The following is a 13,778-nucleotide window of genomic DNA, read 5'->3' as shown; positions in this document are numbered from 1 at the left end:
TTCTATTCTATTTTAATTCTACTTTATCTATATTTATCTTTTTTTTTTTATTCTTTATTTAAAAAAAACAACAAAAAACAAAAACTAATTTTCTATTTTTTCTATTCTATCTACTTGTTTTTCTTTGTTTGTGTGTGTGTGTATAATATATGTGTATGTGTGTATATATATATATATGTATATGTGTATGTATATATATGTATATATGTGTATGTATGTATGTATGTATGTATATGTATATGTGTATCTATGTGTGTATGTATGTGTATATGTGTATGTATGTGTGTATGTGTATGTATGTGTATATGTATGTATGTGTATGTGTAGTGTGTGAGTGAGTAAGTGAGAGAGTGTGTGTGTGAGTGAGAGAGTGAGTGTGTGTGAAAGTGTGTGTGTGTGTGAGTGAGTGAGTGAGTGAGTGAGTGAGTGAGTGAGTGAGTGAGTGAGTGAGTGAGTGAGTGAGTGAGTGAGTGAGTGTGTGTGAAGGTGTATATATATATATTTATATACACCTTGCTACGTGTACTGCGTTAGGCTAACCGATACTTGTCATTTGCACTTATATATTGTTGCTCTTTTGTTAGTTTTGACTGCTTTTATTGTCCTCATTTGTAAGTCGCTTTGGATAAAAGCGTCTGCTAAATGACTAAATGTAAATGTAAATCTAGTGTCCGATGTAAGATCAAGCAATCTTTTTTGGCACAAGTAGACGAATGTATTTCAAGCTTGTTTCACTACTGCTTTTTTCACTTTCTGTACCTGTGAACTTCTCTACCGTGGAGCTCTTAGATTGGTATTTGACATATTCCACTTTGACTTTAGGGGCCTCATTTATAAAATGTTGCGTATAAACCGTCCTAAATTTGTTCTAAGATCATTTCTCAAAAGTGCATCAGTGCGATTCAGAGAAAACGAACGTGCGTATACGCCTCTCTTCCAAATGTGACATTTATAAATCGCAAATGATCTTGAAATTGTGTGCAGTTCACTGGTGTCAGATCTCCTGTAAAAAATAAATTAAAATAAACAATATGGAATAAACTGTGTAGGCCTACAGAAAGCGAGTAAAGAACTCTCAACATTACTTAAAAAGGTCAGTTTAATCTCGCAAAAACTCTGACTACACTGCACAATTAATCTCTTACACTGCATCTTTGTTGTTTATGATGAATTCGGTGCTTGCACGTATATAGACCGCTTTTATTATTATTGCAGATTAGATGTTCAAATAGCTGCAGTACTCCGACTTTGCCACAAGGAAAAGTGCGTACGCCTGCTCGTTTTTTTTGGTAAATATGCACGTTGCCGTGGATTTTAGCGTACGCACACTCTAAGATCAAATCTGTGCGTACGCACATTTTATAAATGAGGCCCTAGGTGTTTAGCCTGCCCTGGCATTCGAATATTTAACATTAATTAGAAATGAATGAATAAATAAAATTCACACAAAAATGATTTGCATTTATTTACATTGTTATAGTTTAAATGTAATAATATATTAGGATTAATTTTATATTAGATGCTAATATTGCAGTATATTCAATTAGCTTTAATACAAATTTTTTACAATCATTTTATAAGGACTCTAAAATACACCTTAAAATCGAAATGGACATCTCTTATTATTTTACGGAATGTTGCAGTATTTATTGTAAATGATTTATCAGTGCATATCACTTGTTTTAAGGTCATGTGCCCTTGTAATCTTTAATCAAAGGCACTAAAGTGCTTCCAATAACATCTCTTCTCTGATGACATGGTGTTGAGGACTGGTGCGAGATCCATCTTCATTTTGGGGAATCAGAACTTTGTCTTAAACTGAACTGGGTAATCGGACTGAAGAGTTTGACTGAAGACTAATACATATGATACAGATTAATATGCAGAGTTTGATACAATTTGTACACACTGCTATATTCTGTTTCATTGTAACATGAAGGATTGATCCATGTGCACCAACAGGATAGGCCTAAATCCAAAAGCGTAAACATGAAAGCAAGGTGGGTACTCCACAACATGGCATGGAAATAGCAACAACAACAAAACCACTCATAACAGTCTAGACAAACAATATTTCACAAAGACTGAGTGAGAAAACTATGTGGCCCAACATGAACAACCAGGAAGTAATGTGACAGGAACTAGAGTAACAGTTCTATATTCTGGAGAGGGCACCCTCTGGTGATCTAGAAGGGGAAATTTGGGCTGAGATGTTACATCTATTACATCTGTATCATGGCATTAGCAAAGAGGTGCGTTCGACTGAAGCTTGCCTGACAAATCTGCAGAAAAAAAAATTAGGTTGGACACTTCCTGCTCTCTGAAGTAGCACTCATGTGGTGTTTACTTTCTTTAACATAGACGGATGTAATATTTGTTAAATAAACAGACTCTTGAACATGAAAGGACATTAAAGGTGTTTTAGAGAAAATGAAGGTGTCAGAATAAAGTCGTTGTTGTTGTCTTCAGAATTTTACTTATTTTTTTATTTTATTTTTTGAGTGAACTGTGCCTTTAAGAGTGTGATTGAATATGTTTTCACTGGCTTTAGGGCTAATATAAAATGTAATCAAATTGTGATCTTTTTTAAATTAACTGTATAGCTGTAAAGAATATAGTTACATAGGAATCAAAAGATGCAAAACTATTAAGTAAGAAGGTAAGTAAATAAATAAATAAATAGGTCAGCTAATTTTCCAATATGGGTTTCAATTATGGTTAATTAGAGACTTGTTAAGATATATATCTTTTTTTTTTTTTTCAAAACTGAGATTTTGAAACTTTCTGTTAAAATGTAACTACTGTTAAAATGGCTATTCACTATTAAAAAAAAACTCAGCTTTTCGCTGTGCATAATCAAATCATGCTGCATAAAAAAAACTGCTGGTATGTTAGAATGTTCTGTTCACACAAACAATGATGACAATTTGAGGACAGTGAAGCAAGTGTGAACATCAGTGCGGTGCGAGACGACAGGAAACCATATTCATCACACTTGTTTCCTCTTTATCTGATGTGTCACAGTCGCTTGCTTCAGAGAACATATATCAGGTTTAGGCACTCGCAATGAAACCTGTATTAACTTAGAGATGAGAAAGCAAGCAAAAGGATCGCTCAATTTAAGGATGGTAGACCTTTGGTGCCAAAAGTGGAACCTGCAACTATTGTTGTGTCTCACAGGACTCCTGCAGTGGGGTAAGACTGAACTGAATCACAAATATAAAACTTGACTTATTTTCTCTGAGGATATATACGTTTTGGGACATTATTTAATTTTCTCACGTCTCATGTTGAATCAAATCCTATGTGAGATGCAAAAGGCTAGCAAACACTCAAGCTGGATTTTTCCATACAATGAATGTGGATGGTGATTACTTTCACAACTGTAAGGCTTTAAAAATGACAATATAATACCATAAACGTTACATACAAGTGTTTTTTATGACTCGTGAAATATAGCTTTTGAAGCTTTGTGACATTTAAGGGTTATTAACCAAAAATTCACTTAAATCTTATTTGCACTTCTTTTCTTTGTACACTCTAAAAAATGCTGGGTTGTTTCAACCCAACTTTGGGTCAAATATGGACTAACCCAACTTTTGGGTTAAAATTTGAATTTAAAAATGTAACCCAACCACTGATGTAGTATCAGCTGATATCAGTTCTCTAGATGCTGGTATTGGCATTGAAACATGCATATTGGTCGATCACTTTTTTTCACTTTGTTAATACATTTTCAATGACAAAAAAGGAAAAAAGATTGTTTTATCCACAGTGATTGCAGACACCCTGGAGGCATCATACTCTGGCTCTCCCTCTCAGAGCTTGTCTGAAGGTGATCCTCTTCAGCTTGAGTGCCAGGTCTCCAGCCAGACTTTTCAACATACTCATCTGTCGGTCACCTGGTTTCTTCATGGTGAAGAGGATGAAATCCCCCGGCCAATCATTACTCTGGACAAAGATCTGACTGTAAAGCCAGGAGCTGGATTTGAGGATGGCTATCGTGCTGGTCTTATCAGCATGGATAAGGTGGAGGACACAACCTACAGACTGAAGATGCCTCAAGTGCAGCAGTCAGACCAGGGGAAGTTCTTCTGCAAAGCCATTGAGTGGATCCAAGACCCAGACCGTTCCTGGACACAGATTGCCCACAAAACCACCACAGCATGCAATGTGGAGATCAAACGAATCGGTGAGATTTTTATTCTGTAATTTAAACCAGAGGCTCTCTGATTTTTACTTCAGCAACCAGATTTTACACTTAGCATTTAAGAAAGACAAAGTTTAATGTACAAAAGTAACAATAATATCCTTACAATCAAATATTGATATTTATTCCCATTTATCTACCCATTTGTCTAAATAGCTCTTGAGTTTTAATAGTTTCATGCACTTTTCAGTCAATAATTCACAGCAGAGAGAAAACAAAAATCACTGAACCTGTGTTAATGTATTTTGTGTCAAATTTTCTGTTACCTGAAGTAGTTTGTAGATGTTTTTGAGGATAAATGCAGGTCATACAGCCTACCCATGATGGCATTTCTAGCTTCTACCAAATTACAGATGCATTTGTAGCATAATAATGGACAGCGGATGTCATATGTAACTATATAGGTCAGAACCTGTTGTAATGCCTGAGTGAGTATGAGTGCAGTCATACACAGGAAGTTGTGTAAGAGAACCTGCTTAATCTCATGCTGTTTCCTGTGTCTCAAAAGTGGCCCCTGATGCAGGCTCGTTCAGTGTTCATCTGAAGGCTTCAAAGGGGCCACTACAGGAGGGAGACGAACTGGACATCCGCTGCAGTGTGAATGCACAGAACCTTCCTGGTCATTTCTTCTCGGTGACTTGGCTGAAGAACCAGCAGAAAGTGGCCCATATTGGATCTTCTGGGGTGCTCACTATGTTTGACAGTTACAAAGAGCGAGAGAATGCAGCAGAGATGAGAGCAGTGAAAACCAGTCACACGGACTACCTGCTGACCATCCGTTCGGCTCGGGCTGAGGACCAGGGCCAATACCAGTGTGAAGTATGGCAGGAAAACATGAATGAAGATGGCACCTTCAAAAAAATACAAAAACAAATGTCCAGTCCAGAGACTGTGAGCATCACGGCTAAAGGTAATTAATGATACAATTATTCCTCATATGTCATCATTGTGCTTTTCAAAGTTCCTAAACCTAATTATGGGTGACAATAACAGTGATGCTTGCCTTGAAATAATAGGCATTTGTTTGCATTCTTTACTGTAAATAATCTAGTCACAGTTTTCACAACAAAAAAAGCCAGTCAGAGGGCCTAAAGTGTCTTTGGCTGTACGCTGGATGTTTCAGCCCCGAAATTCAACCGTTCAAACAAATATTTTATCCATACGCCACACTGGAGAAATCACCTGGAGAGCAGATCAGAGAAACTATCAGCTTTCCATTCAAGCACAGCCGTTAGACACTCATTTCACTCTCATGGTGCCGAGAGCCAGCAAGCAACAAGAAGGACAGTACCAGTGTCAAGTTGATGCCTATCAAAAGGATGTACAGAAAGCCAAGATAATCTCCAACCCGTTAGCTGTGATTGTACAAAAACCTGGTAAATACAGCTACTTATTCAAAAAAATAATGTATGTAAGGTTCATTCTACATCAAAAATTTGGACATACTCTTGTCTTTATAATCATATATTTTATATCTTAAGGCATATTCCTATGCTGAAATGCTTGCAATTAGTTTTGAAGACAAATATAAATTGTGCTTTCATATGAATTTCTTTCCAGTTTTTATGTTTGGTTGAACTGCATGGTGAAACAGCCAACAAGTGTACAGCATAATTCCTGTTTAAAAGAATACTGTTTAAAAGAATCCCAGGATGCACCTCGTAAAATTGGTTGAGTGAATTTCCTGAGTGAACAGAGCTGTAATCTAAAGAAGCTCAAATCTAAGAGAGTTTGGACACACACTATGTGTCTTTAACGAATATGTACATAGTTGTTACATTGTAATTATAAAGGAAAACCATATAATTACACATGTAATCACAATTTTGACCATACTACAAACCTAAACTTACTATAAATCTCCTTTCCCTATTCCAACCCGTATTCCAACTTGGTCACATTTTATTTTTAATATATCCTTGTTACAGTGTAATTACACAAATATGTATTGAGTAAATTAACAATATTTTCAGTCATGTGACTGGTGTGGAGACCTGGAGGGCAAAACATCCACTGAACTGCAGTACAGGCCTCTCAATTTTCCATCTGTCCAGCAACATTTGGACTATTTCACCACTCTAGAGAAGAAAACAATTATATGTGAACAAACTGCAAGTTCTACCCATATACAGAACCAGACAGAGTTTTTCAGCCACTAAAAAGAGGAGTCATTCTAAAGCGCTTGGGATGAAAAATGCTTAACCTGCCTTAATGTACTTTATGATCCTTATTCTATACAGGCAAGCAGATGAGCACAGAATATGAATGCAACACAAACAAAATGCACATCAAGCATTTATTTGTCATGGTTTCCTGTGGAAAAATTCTTAACATGAAACATTTGCGTGTTCTGGTGCATGTTCTTGCCTGTAATATATACAGTAGTATGTGTCATAAATAAGGTGGGTTACACTTTATTTTGATAGTCCACTTTAGACATTCTACTAACTATAAGTAACTTTACAACTACATGTCACCTAATTCTCAGAGTAGACTGTTAGGTTTAGGGTTAGTAGAATAAGTTGACATATACTTGCAAAGATTCTTATAGTCAGTATTTTGTGGGCCCATCAAAGTAAAGTAGAAGATATTAAGCATACAGTCTGAATTGTTGAATTGTTTAACATTTTTAGTTATTACATAATTCCCAAACTTCCATTTGTATTATTTTACAGTAGTAAAGTATTTAAAAGTATTTACATAGTAAAGTATTTAAAATACATTACTATTATTACAATATGTAGAAAATAGAGATAAACAATGAGTAGGTACATCTGAATTTTTGACTGTTAATAACTGTGGACACCAGGTCTATCAATATGGAAACAGAAAGGAGAACAGGAAACTAAGCCATGGTTCAGGCAGGATAAACACAAATTAGCAGTAATAGGACACACCAATGCTAGCATACATACCTACTACAAAAGAGACTCACATGTAAATTAAATGACATAACATTTGTAAATGTCCTTTAAAGCATTTTTGCCACTATGTTGTCTTCGCACATTTAGAACCTTTTTTTTTTTTTAAATAAAGCATTTAGATAATTGTAGATTCAGCTGTTTAATATCCCTATCTCTCTTTCTTCCTTACTTTGTAATGTTTAATACAGTCAGCAAGATGAGCCTGTACTCACCCACTTCTCGTCTGGAAACCACTGTCAATACTGATGCTAAGCTTGAATGCTCAGTCACGAGGACAACCACAGATACCTCTCGTTTCACGATAACATGGATGTTTGGGACCCAGATGCTGTTAACTATGGACCTAGATGCTGTTGTCAAGTTTGGCCCTGCAGCCGGCCTAGAGATGGACCAGAGGATCCGTATGGAAATAAGACAGAAACAGGACTTCCAGCTGACTATCCACCAGGTCAGAACATCTGATAGTGGGCAATATCATTGTGAGGTGGAAGAGTGGCTTCAGGATCCTCTTGGTGACTGGTATTCCCTAAAGAAAATGTCTGTTTCCAAAGAGCTGGTTGTCAAAGAGAAAGGTAAAAACACATTTACTTCATTTACATTTTTTTTCCACTGAACTGTGTTCTACACACAAAGAAGTTTAATTGATTATTAAGGGTCCTTGGGGAGGGGGGTTGGGGGGGAACAAAATAATAAAAAAAATTATTAGCCCAGATGCTGTTAACTATGGACCTAGATGCTGTTGTCAAGTTTGGCCCTGCAGCCGGCCTAGAGATGGACCAGAGGATCCGTATGGAAATAAGACAGAAACAGGACTTCCAGCTGACTATCCACCAGGTCAGAACATCTGATAGTGGGCAATATCATTGTGAGGTGGAAGAGTGGCTTCAGGATCCTCTTGGTGACTGGTATTCCCTAAAGAAAATGTCTGTTTCCAAAGAGCTGGTTGTCAAAGAGAAAGGTAAAAACACATTTACTTCATTTACATTTTTTTTCCACTGAACTGTGTTCTACACACAAAGAAGTTTAATTGATTATTAAGGGTCCTTGGGGAGGGGGGTTGGGGGGGAACAAAATAATAAAAAAAATTATTAGAAATGTATTTATGTTGATTTCAAAAGTGTTCAAATGTTTCTAATATTTAAACAAAACTTCACTGCCATTTTCGAGGAAAAAAACAACAAAACAATAAAAATACCTTTTTAATGAAACATGAGATTCAGCCAACCCGATCTCATGAGAAAACATAACCTAAAGTTTTATGAGGTGGTAATTTTGTATGAATACATACAATGTAATTTGTATGGAAACATTTGATTAAAAAAAAAACAAAAAAAAAACATGAAAGTCCACCCCTAAACCCATCTCTAAACCTAACCATCAGTGGGGCATACGCATAATCTATGAAAATGTACAAATGAGATCATACAAATCCATACATTAGCCACCAAATACCACCAAAACATAAACTAGTTACGAACTGACTTGAAAGTGTGTTGAGACAGTTTCAGAACAGATTCAGGACAGTTGTTACCGCCTAGACATTTCTGATTTTATGCCGCTAAAAATATAAAAATGACGTTTAATTCAAAAAATTTAAATGTGCTCAGTAAAGATTTAAATCATTGCATGCATGATTTTTTAATGTATTTTTGAATTATACAAATCCATACATTAGCCACCAAATACCACCAAAACATAAACTAGTTACGAACTGACTTGAAAGTGTGTTGAGACAGTTTCAGAACAGATTCAGGACAGTTGTTACCGCCTAGACATTTCTGATTTTATGCCGCTAAAAATATAAAAATGATGTTTAATTCAAAAAATGTAAATGTGCTCAGTAAAGATTTAAATCATTGCATGCATGATTTTTTTATGTATTTTTGAATAAAAAAAAAAAACTATAATAAATAAATTTTAAATGAATAAATTTTAAATGAAAAAAAAAAAAACGTCATACTGATACTGTACTTATTGTCTTTTTGGTTTCAGCCAGTGATTTCAAAATGAATAAAGCTAACACTCAGCTGAAGGTTGAAGAGGGAAAGCAGCTAATGTTGAAATGCTCAGTGGAGGGTATTGGGTCTGATTCCACTCTTCGTTACTCCCTTACCTGGATGTTTAACCAATATGAGTCCTCCAGTGTGGCACTTCTGACCTATAGCCATGATGGCCGTCTGAAGTACAACAGCTTTGACTCAGAGCTTGAGGGACGACTCCACTTCTCCACCCCAGAAGTGGGTGTCTTTCACTTGACTATCCATAGATCCATCCAGGAAGACAGGGGGTGCTACTACTGTCAAGTTCAACAGTACCAGCTGGACTGTAAAGGCCAATGGTCACCTAAGGCAGGCGACAAGTCAGGTTTTACCAATGTTACTGTTCAGCTTATAGGTGAGTACTCTAAATTTCAATTTAGAATTCTAATATCATCAGAAAATTGAGAAGAACATTAATGCAGATTTTTCTATTAAATTAGAGAACAATCTGCACGTTCACAAGGAGGAACAAAGCCTGAACATTAGCAATCTACAAGCGGGGTTCACCATTGACTGTGTCATTGAATCACGGTCCAGTGATGCATCTGTGTTTGAGGTGACTTGGTCCAGGGGTCAGAGAAATGAAGGACCTGTCATCATCTTCAATGCCAGCCGTGATGGTACCTTACACAGTGCAATCGATGATAAAGATCTGGTGTTTGGACACCCAAGTGCCATGCACTATAAGCTGACAGTGCCAAACGTCAACCCCACTGATACTGGCCTTTACCACTGTCAGGTTGTTGAATGGATTCAGACAGCTGCAAACAAGTGGAGAAAGATAGGTGAAGACATGTCTGGGAAGATATCTGTCCATGAGGACACAGAGGAAAGGCAAAAAAATGTCAGCTTTGCCATGGACAAGAATGGCAAGTATCTTTTCATCAAGGAAGGAGAGCAGTTTGATATTGAATGCTCCCTGGATGTAGGAAAAGAGGACCCTACTCATCACTACAGTCTCAGATGGGTATTTAATAGACCAGAGTCAACTAGCGGGATACCATTATTGTCCTACTCTTATGATGGTCGTCTACAGTACCATACAGAGAATCAGGACAGGTTACGCTTCTCTAGACCTACTTCTGATACTTTCCATCTGGCAGTATTGAACTCTGATATAGCTGATAGTGGAAGATACCAGTGCAGAGTTGAGCAGTACCAGCTTGATTGTGAGGGTCAGTGGAAACCAATGGCACGTGACCAGTCAGGCTCAACTATAGTCACAGTTCGCAGTATCGGTAATGCAACCATTTACATCTTGTCCATGTTTAATCTCTTAGTGCAGTCTAACTATTGACTTTCAAAACCCTGTCATATTGTTTATGACTACCAACATAGTTGTTTGATCTTTGAATTTGTGTTTAATTTAAACAGAAAGTAAACTGCATGTTCAGAAGGACAACCGAACACTCAACATTACAAATCATCAGGCTGGGTTCACCGTGGACTGTGTCATTGACTCACAATCCAGTGATAAGTCTGTCTTTGAGGTCACCTGGTTCAAGGTTCAGGAGGAAGAAGGACCAGTCACCATGTTCACCGCCAGGCGTGATGGTATCTTACACAGTGCAATTAGCTATAAATATCTGGTGTTTGGCCGACCACTTGCCACACACTATAAACTGACTGTGCCACAGATCAACCCCACTGATATGGGGCAATACTACTGTCAGGTTGAGGAGTGGCTTCTAACTGCTAACACCTGGAAGAAATTGGATTCAGATAAATCTGGAGTGCTCTCCATCTATGTTCACACTGAAGGTAACTATCTAGAATGTAGAATGATTTTAGAGAACCCCTGCTGTAAGCAATTTGATAATTACCACTGGGCTTTAGTCACCAAATTATTCTGTCTAATCAGACCATCCAGTCAGATTTTAGGGTTAGGTTTAAGACTAATGTCAGGGTTAGGGTCTTGTATACCTGGGGATTCCAGGCACTGAACATTTTGTATGTCAGTTCAGTTCATGGAGCTCTTTCCTAAGGATCAGATTATCTAAATCAGGTCAGTTTAAAGGTCAGGACACACCAAGCCAATGGTCGGCCGTCAGCCAATGTCAGGCCATCGGTGAGAACCATTGGCAAGCACTTGTTTAGTAAAAAAGTGAAAAAGTGAAAGTGACGTGACATGTGGCCAAGTATGGTGACCCATACTCGGAATTAGTGCTCTGCATTTATCCCATCCAAAGTGCACACACACAGCAGTGCACACACACACACACCGTGAACACACACCCGGAGCAGTACATCATCAACATATAACTTGCCTCTGATTTTAGGGGTAGGTTATGGTAAGGTTTTGGTTTCAGGGTTGGGCAGGAATGCTGATCTAGGACTAACGAAGATGTTGATCCTGGATCTTAGCAAACTCATGGTCACCTCAACAACACAGCCCCTAACCCAACCTTCCAGTGCAAAGTCAGTAAACTCGAAGGAGGTCTTATATACCTGGAGAAGGCTATCTGTTAGCATTCTCATTCAACTCAATGGTAGTTTCTTGGCTAACACAAAGGTCCCCCGGAACTACATACATATTTTGAGGAATGCACTTTAGTTGTAAATGACTAATCACTCTGGAGCTGCAGGAAATGACATAATGAAAACACTAACTCTAATAGTATTTTTAAAATCACTTAAAGCATGTTTATCCATAAATCTTGTATATCTACAAACAAATATTTTTCATTTTCCAAAAAGCTAATATCTAACATTTAATTTGTCTTCTCAGGTGATTCTGACAAACAGACAGACCCGTTGGGAACGGCACTGGGAGTCACTATTCCTCTGATTTGCTTTCTTGTATTGGTCATAATATTGTTGTTGAGAAGGGATCACAAGAGGAATTCTGAATTGAAGAAGAAGAAAGATTGTCTGTGGGCTGAAAATAACCCCCTTAGTCCCATGCCTGAGGTGACGCCTGCTGCAGGGGATCATTCCTAGTCTGTCTAGCACAGTAACTGTATTAGTGCAGTAATACACAATTACATAAACAAAATGTTGTTACTGAGGGATATCTATTTTAACAAAGTTAACTTACCCCTACATTTAAGGATAATGCATTTGCATTGCTATAAATAAATAAATTATGAGGCAAGATATTTAAACCAGTGGTTTTTAACTGGTTTTGTTTCAGGGCCTTGATTTTACATTATACGTCAAGTGATGACCAAACACAGAATCCTACCAAACTAAACAAGAATGTTTGTTTATATGACCATGACAGTTTTAACAGACTTGTCTTTATAGTTTAAGAATCTCTTGAGTTTAGATTCATACTCTTAGCTATTAATTCACTGCAAATATCACACTGTGACCATGTTTAATCTCTTTTGAAAACATATTTCATGTATCCTAGGTTGCATTTTACCTCGCATAGTTTTGCTCTTGGTTTTTGAGGATGAAAATGTCATGCAACCTGTCCATGATAATTTCTGCTGAGTGAAAGAAAAAAAATGTGTCAGTAGTTTGTTTGTTTGCACAGTCTTTGAAGTCAACATAAAAATATATAAGAAGCATTTTCTCCTTGTTTTTTTAAGTATTGCTACTATTTATTTTTGTTTTCACCCTGCTGTAGGCTACTTGTCCTATTAGAACAGAACTACAACATATTTTTCACTTGGTTTTTGCAGTTGTAATTGCAAATTATTAAAGAGCTCACATTGGAATTGTGCTGTATACATGGCTGTAAACAAATGAAGTTACAGTTACAATGATGCTATATTTTCAATTGTATGCAGTTAAATTTATGACATTTCAGGGCTGTACGTTAACTTTTTTTGTCTAATCAGATTCAATGATCTATGCTAAGCTACAGCTAAAAGTGCTACCGCCAGACCCGGAGATCGGCTGAATGGATTCGAAAACGGTAAGTATAATAAGTATAAGTATAAATCCCACACACACAAACAAGCACAACGAAATCACGTCACACTATTAAGCGGCTGTGTTATGAACATGCAAAACTGTATCGCACGCGTGCTACAGTGGTAAATTTATTCATGGCACAGACCAGTTTTTTTCGTTTAGCACGTGCAACATATATGTCGCACTGTGCAGCCCTGCATTTACTTATTCACTCTTTTCAGTTGCTCACAGGCAGTTCAATAGCAACAGCCAGGGCTGGGGAGTAACGAAATACATGTAATGGCGCTACGTATTTAAAATACAGAGTAACTGTATTTCGTTATAATTACATTTTAAATAGGTGGTAATCAAATTACAGTTACATCCGAAAAGTATTTTAGATGACCAAAGTGATTACTTTGATTTTTAATGCCATTTCTTTAATTAATATTTAAGTAAACAGTTTGGGGATTTTAACCAATAAGGCAAGTGATTCTCCGTTTAAAAAAAAAAAACTGCGTGCAGCACCCTGTTCATTTAGCAATTTGTAGTGAGAGTGCCTACACTCATCATCATGACACAAAAATGGATAGACACAACAGAAAGCCATTCACGTAATGCATTTCTCTCTTGGAAATACAAAGACTATTTTACTTATAAATCTGAAAAAGGACGTAACATCTCAGCGCAATGCAATGCCTTCCTGCAACAAAATGTATATCAGCATTGAAGGATTCAACGTCTAATCTGAAAAAGCATCTT

The 13,778-nt window shown here is 37.0% G+C and overlaps 1 protein-coding gene across 1 annotated transcript; it reads left to right on the top strand.

Annotated features, from left to right (window-relative positions):
* The first annotated feature begins 3,354 nt into the window (after positions 1–3,354).
* On the top strand, positions 3,355–12,665 carry LOC107730410 (immunoglobulin superfamily member 3-like). Its single transcript, XM_016541258.1, has 9 exons — positions 3,355–3,385; positions 3,776–4,192; positions 4,719–5,120; positions 5,290–5,586; positions 7,323–7,706; positions 9,127–9,528; positions 9,614–10,411; positions 10,548–10,934; positions 11,902–12,665. The coding sequence occupies exons 1-9, from the start codon at positions 3,355–3,357 to the stop codon at positions 12,111–12,113; spliced, it is 3,330 nt and encodes a 1,109-aa protein (XP_016396744.1). The 3' UTR covers positions 12,114–12,665.
* The last annotated feature ends 1,113 nt before the right edge of the window (positions 12,666–13,778 follow it).

Source organism: Sinocyclocheilus rhinocerous, unplaced genomic scaffold, assembly GCF_001515625.1.
Source record: "Sinocyclocheilus rhinocerous isolate Xijiao unplaced genomic scaffold, SAMN03320098_v1.1 scaffold4178, whole genome shotgun sequence".
NCBI classification, from domain to species: Eukaryota; Metazoa; Chordata; class Actinopteri; order Cypriniformes; family Cyprinidae; genus Sinocyclocheilus; species Sinocyclocheilus rhinocerous.
Note: the sequence above shows the minus strand (reverse complement) of the source record. Positions and strands in the feature narration are given on the sequence as shown.

What these genes read in the sequence shown, in the direction of transcription:
- LOC107730410 (XM_016541258.1), top strand. Translation starts at nt 3,355, where the DNA reads ATGAATGTGGATGGTGATTACTTTCACAACT. An exon ending in TGTGATTGTACAAAAACCTG is followed by an intron (nt 5,587 to 7,322) that starts GTAAATACAGCT and finishes TGTTTAATACAG; the next exon opens with TCAGCAAGATGAGCCTGTAC. An exon ending in GCTGGTTGTCAAAGAGAAAG is followed by an intron (nt 7,707 to 9,126) that starts GTAAAAACACAT and finishes TTTTGGTTTCAG; the next exon opens with CCAGTGATTTCAAAATGAAT.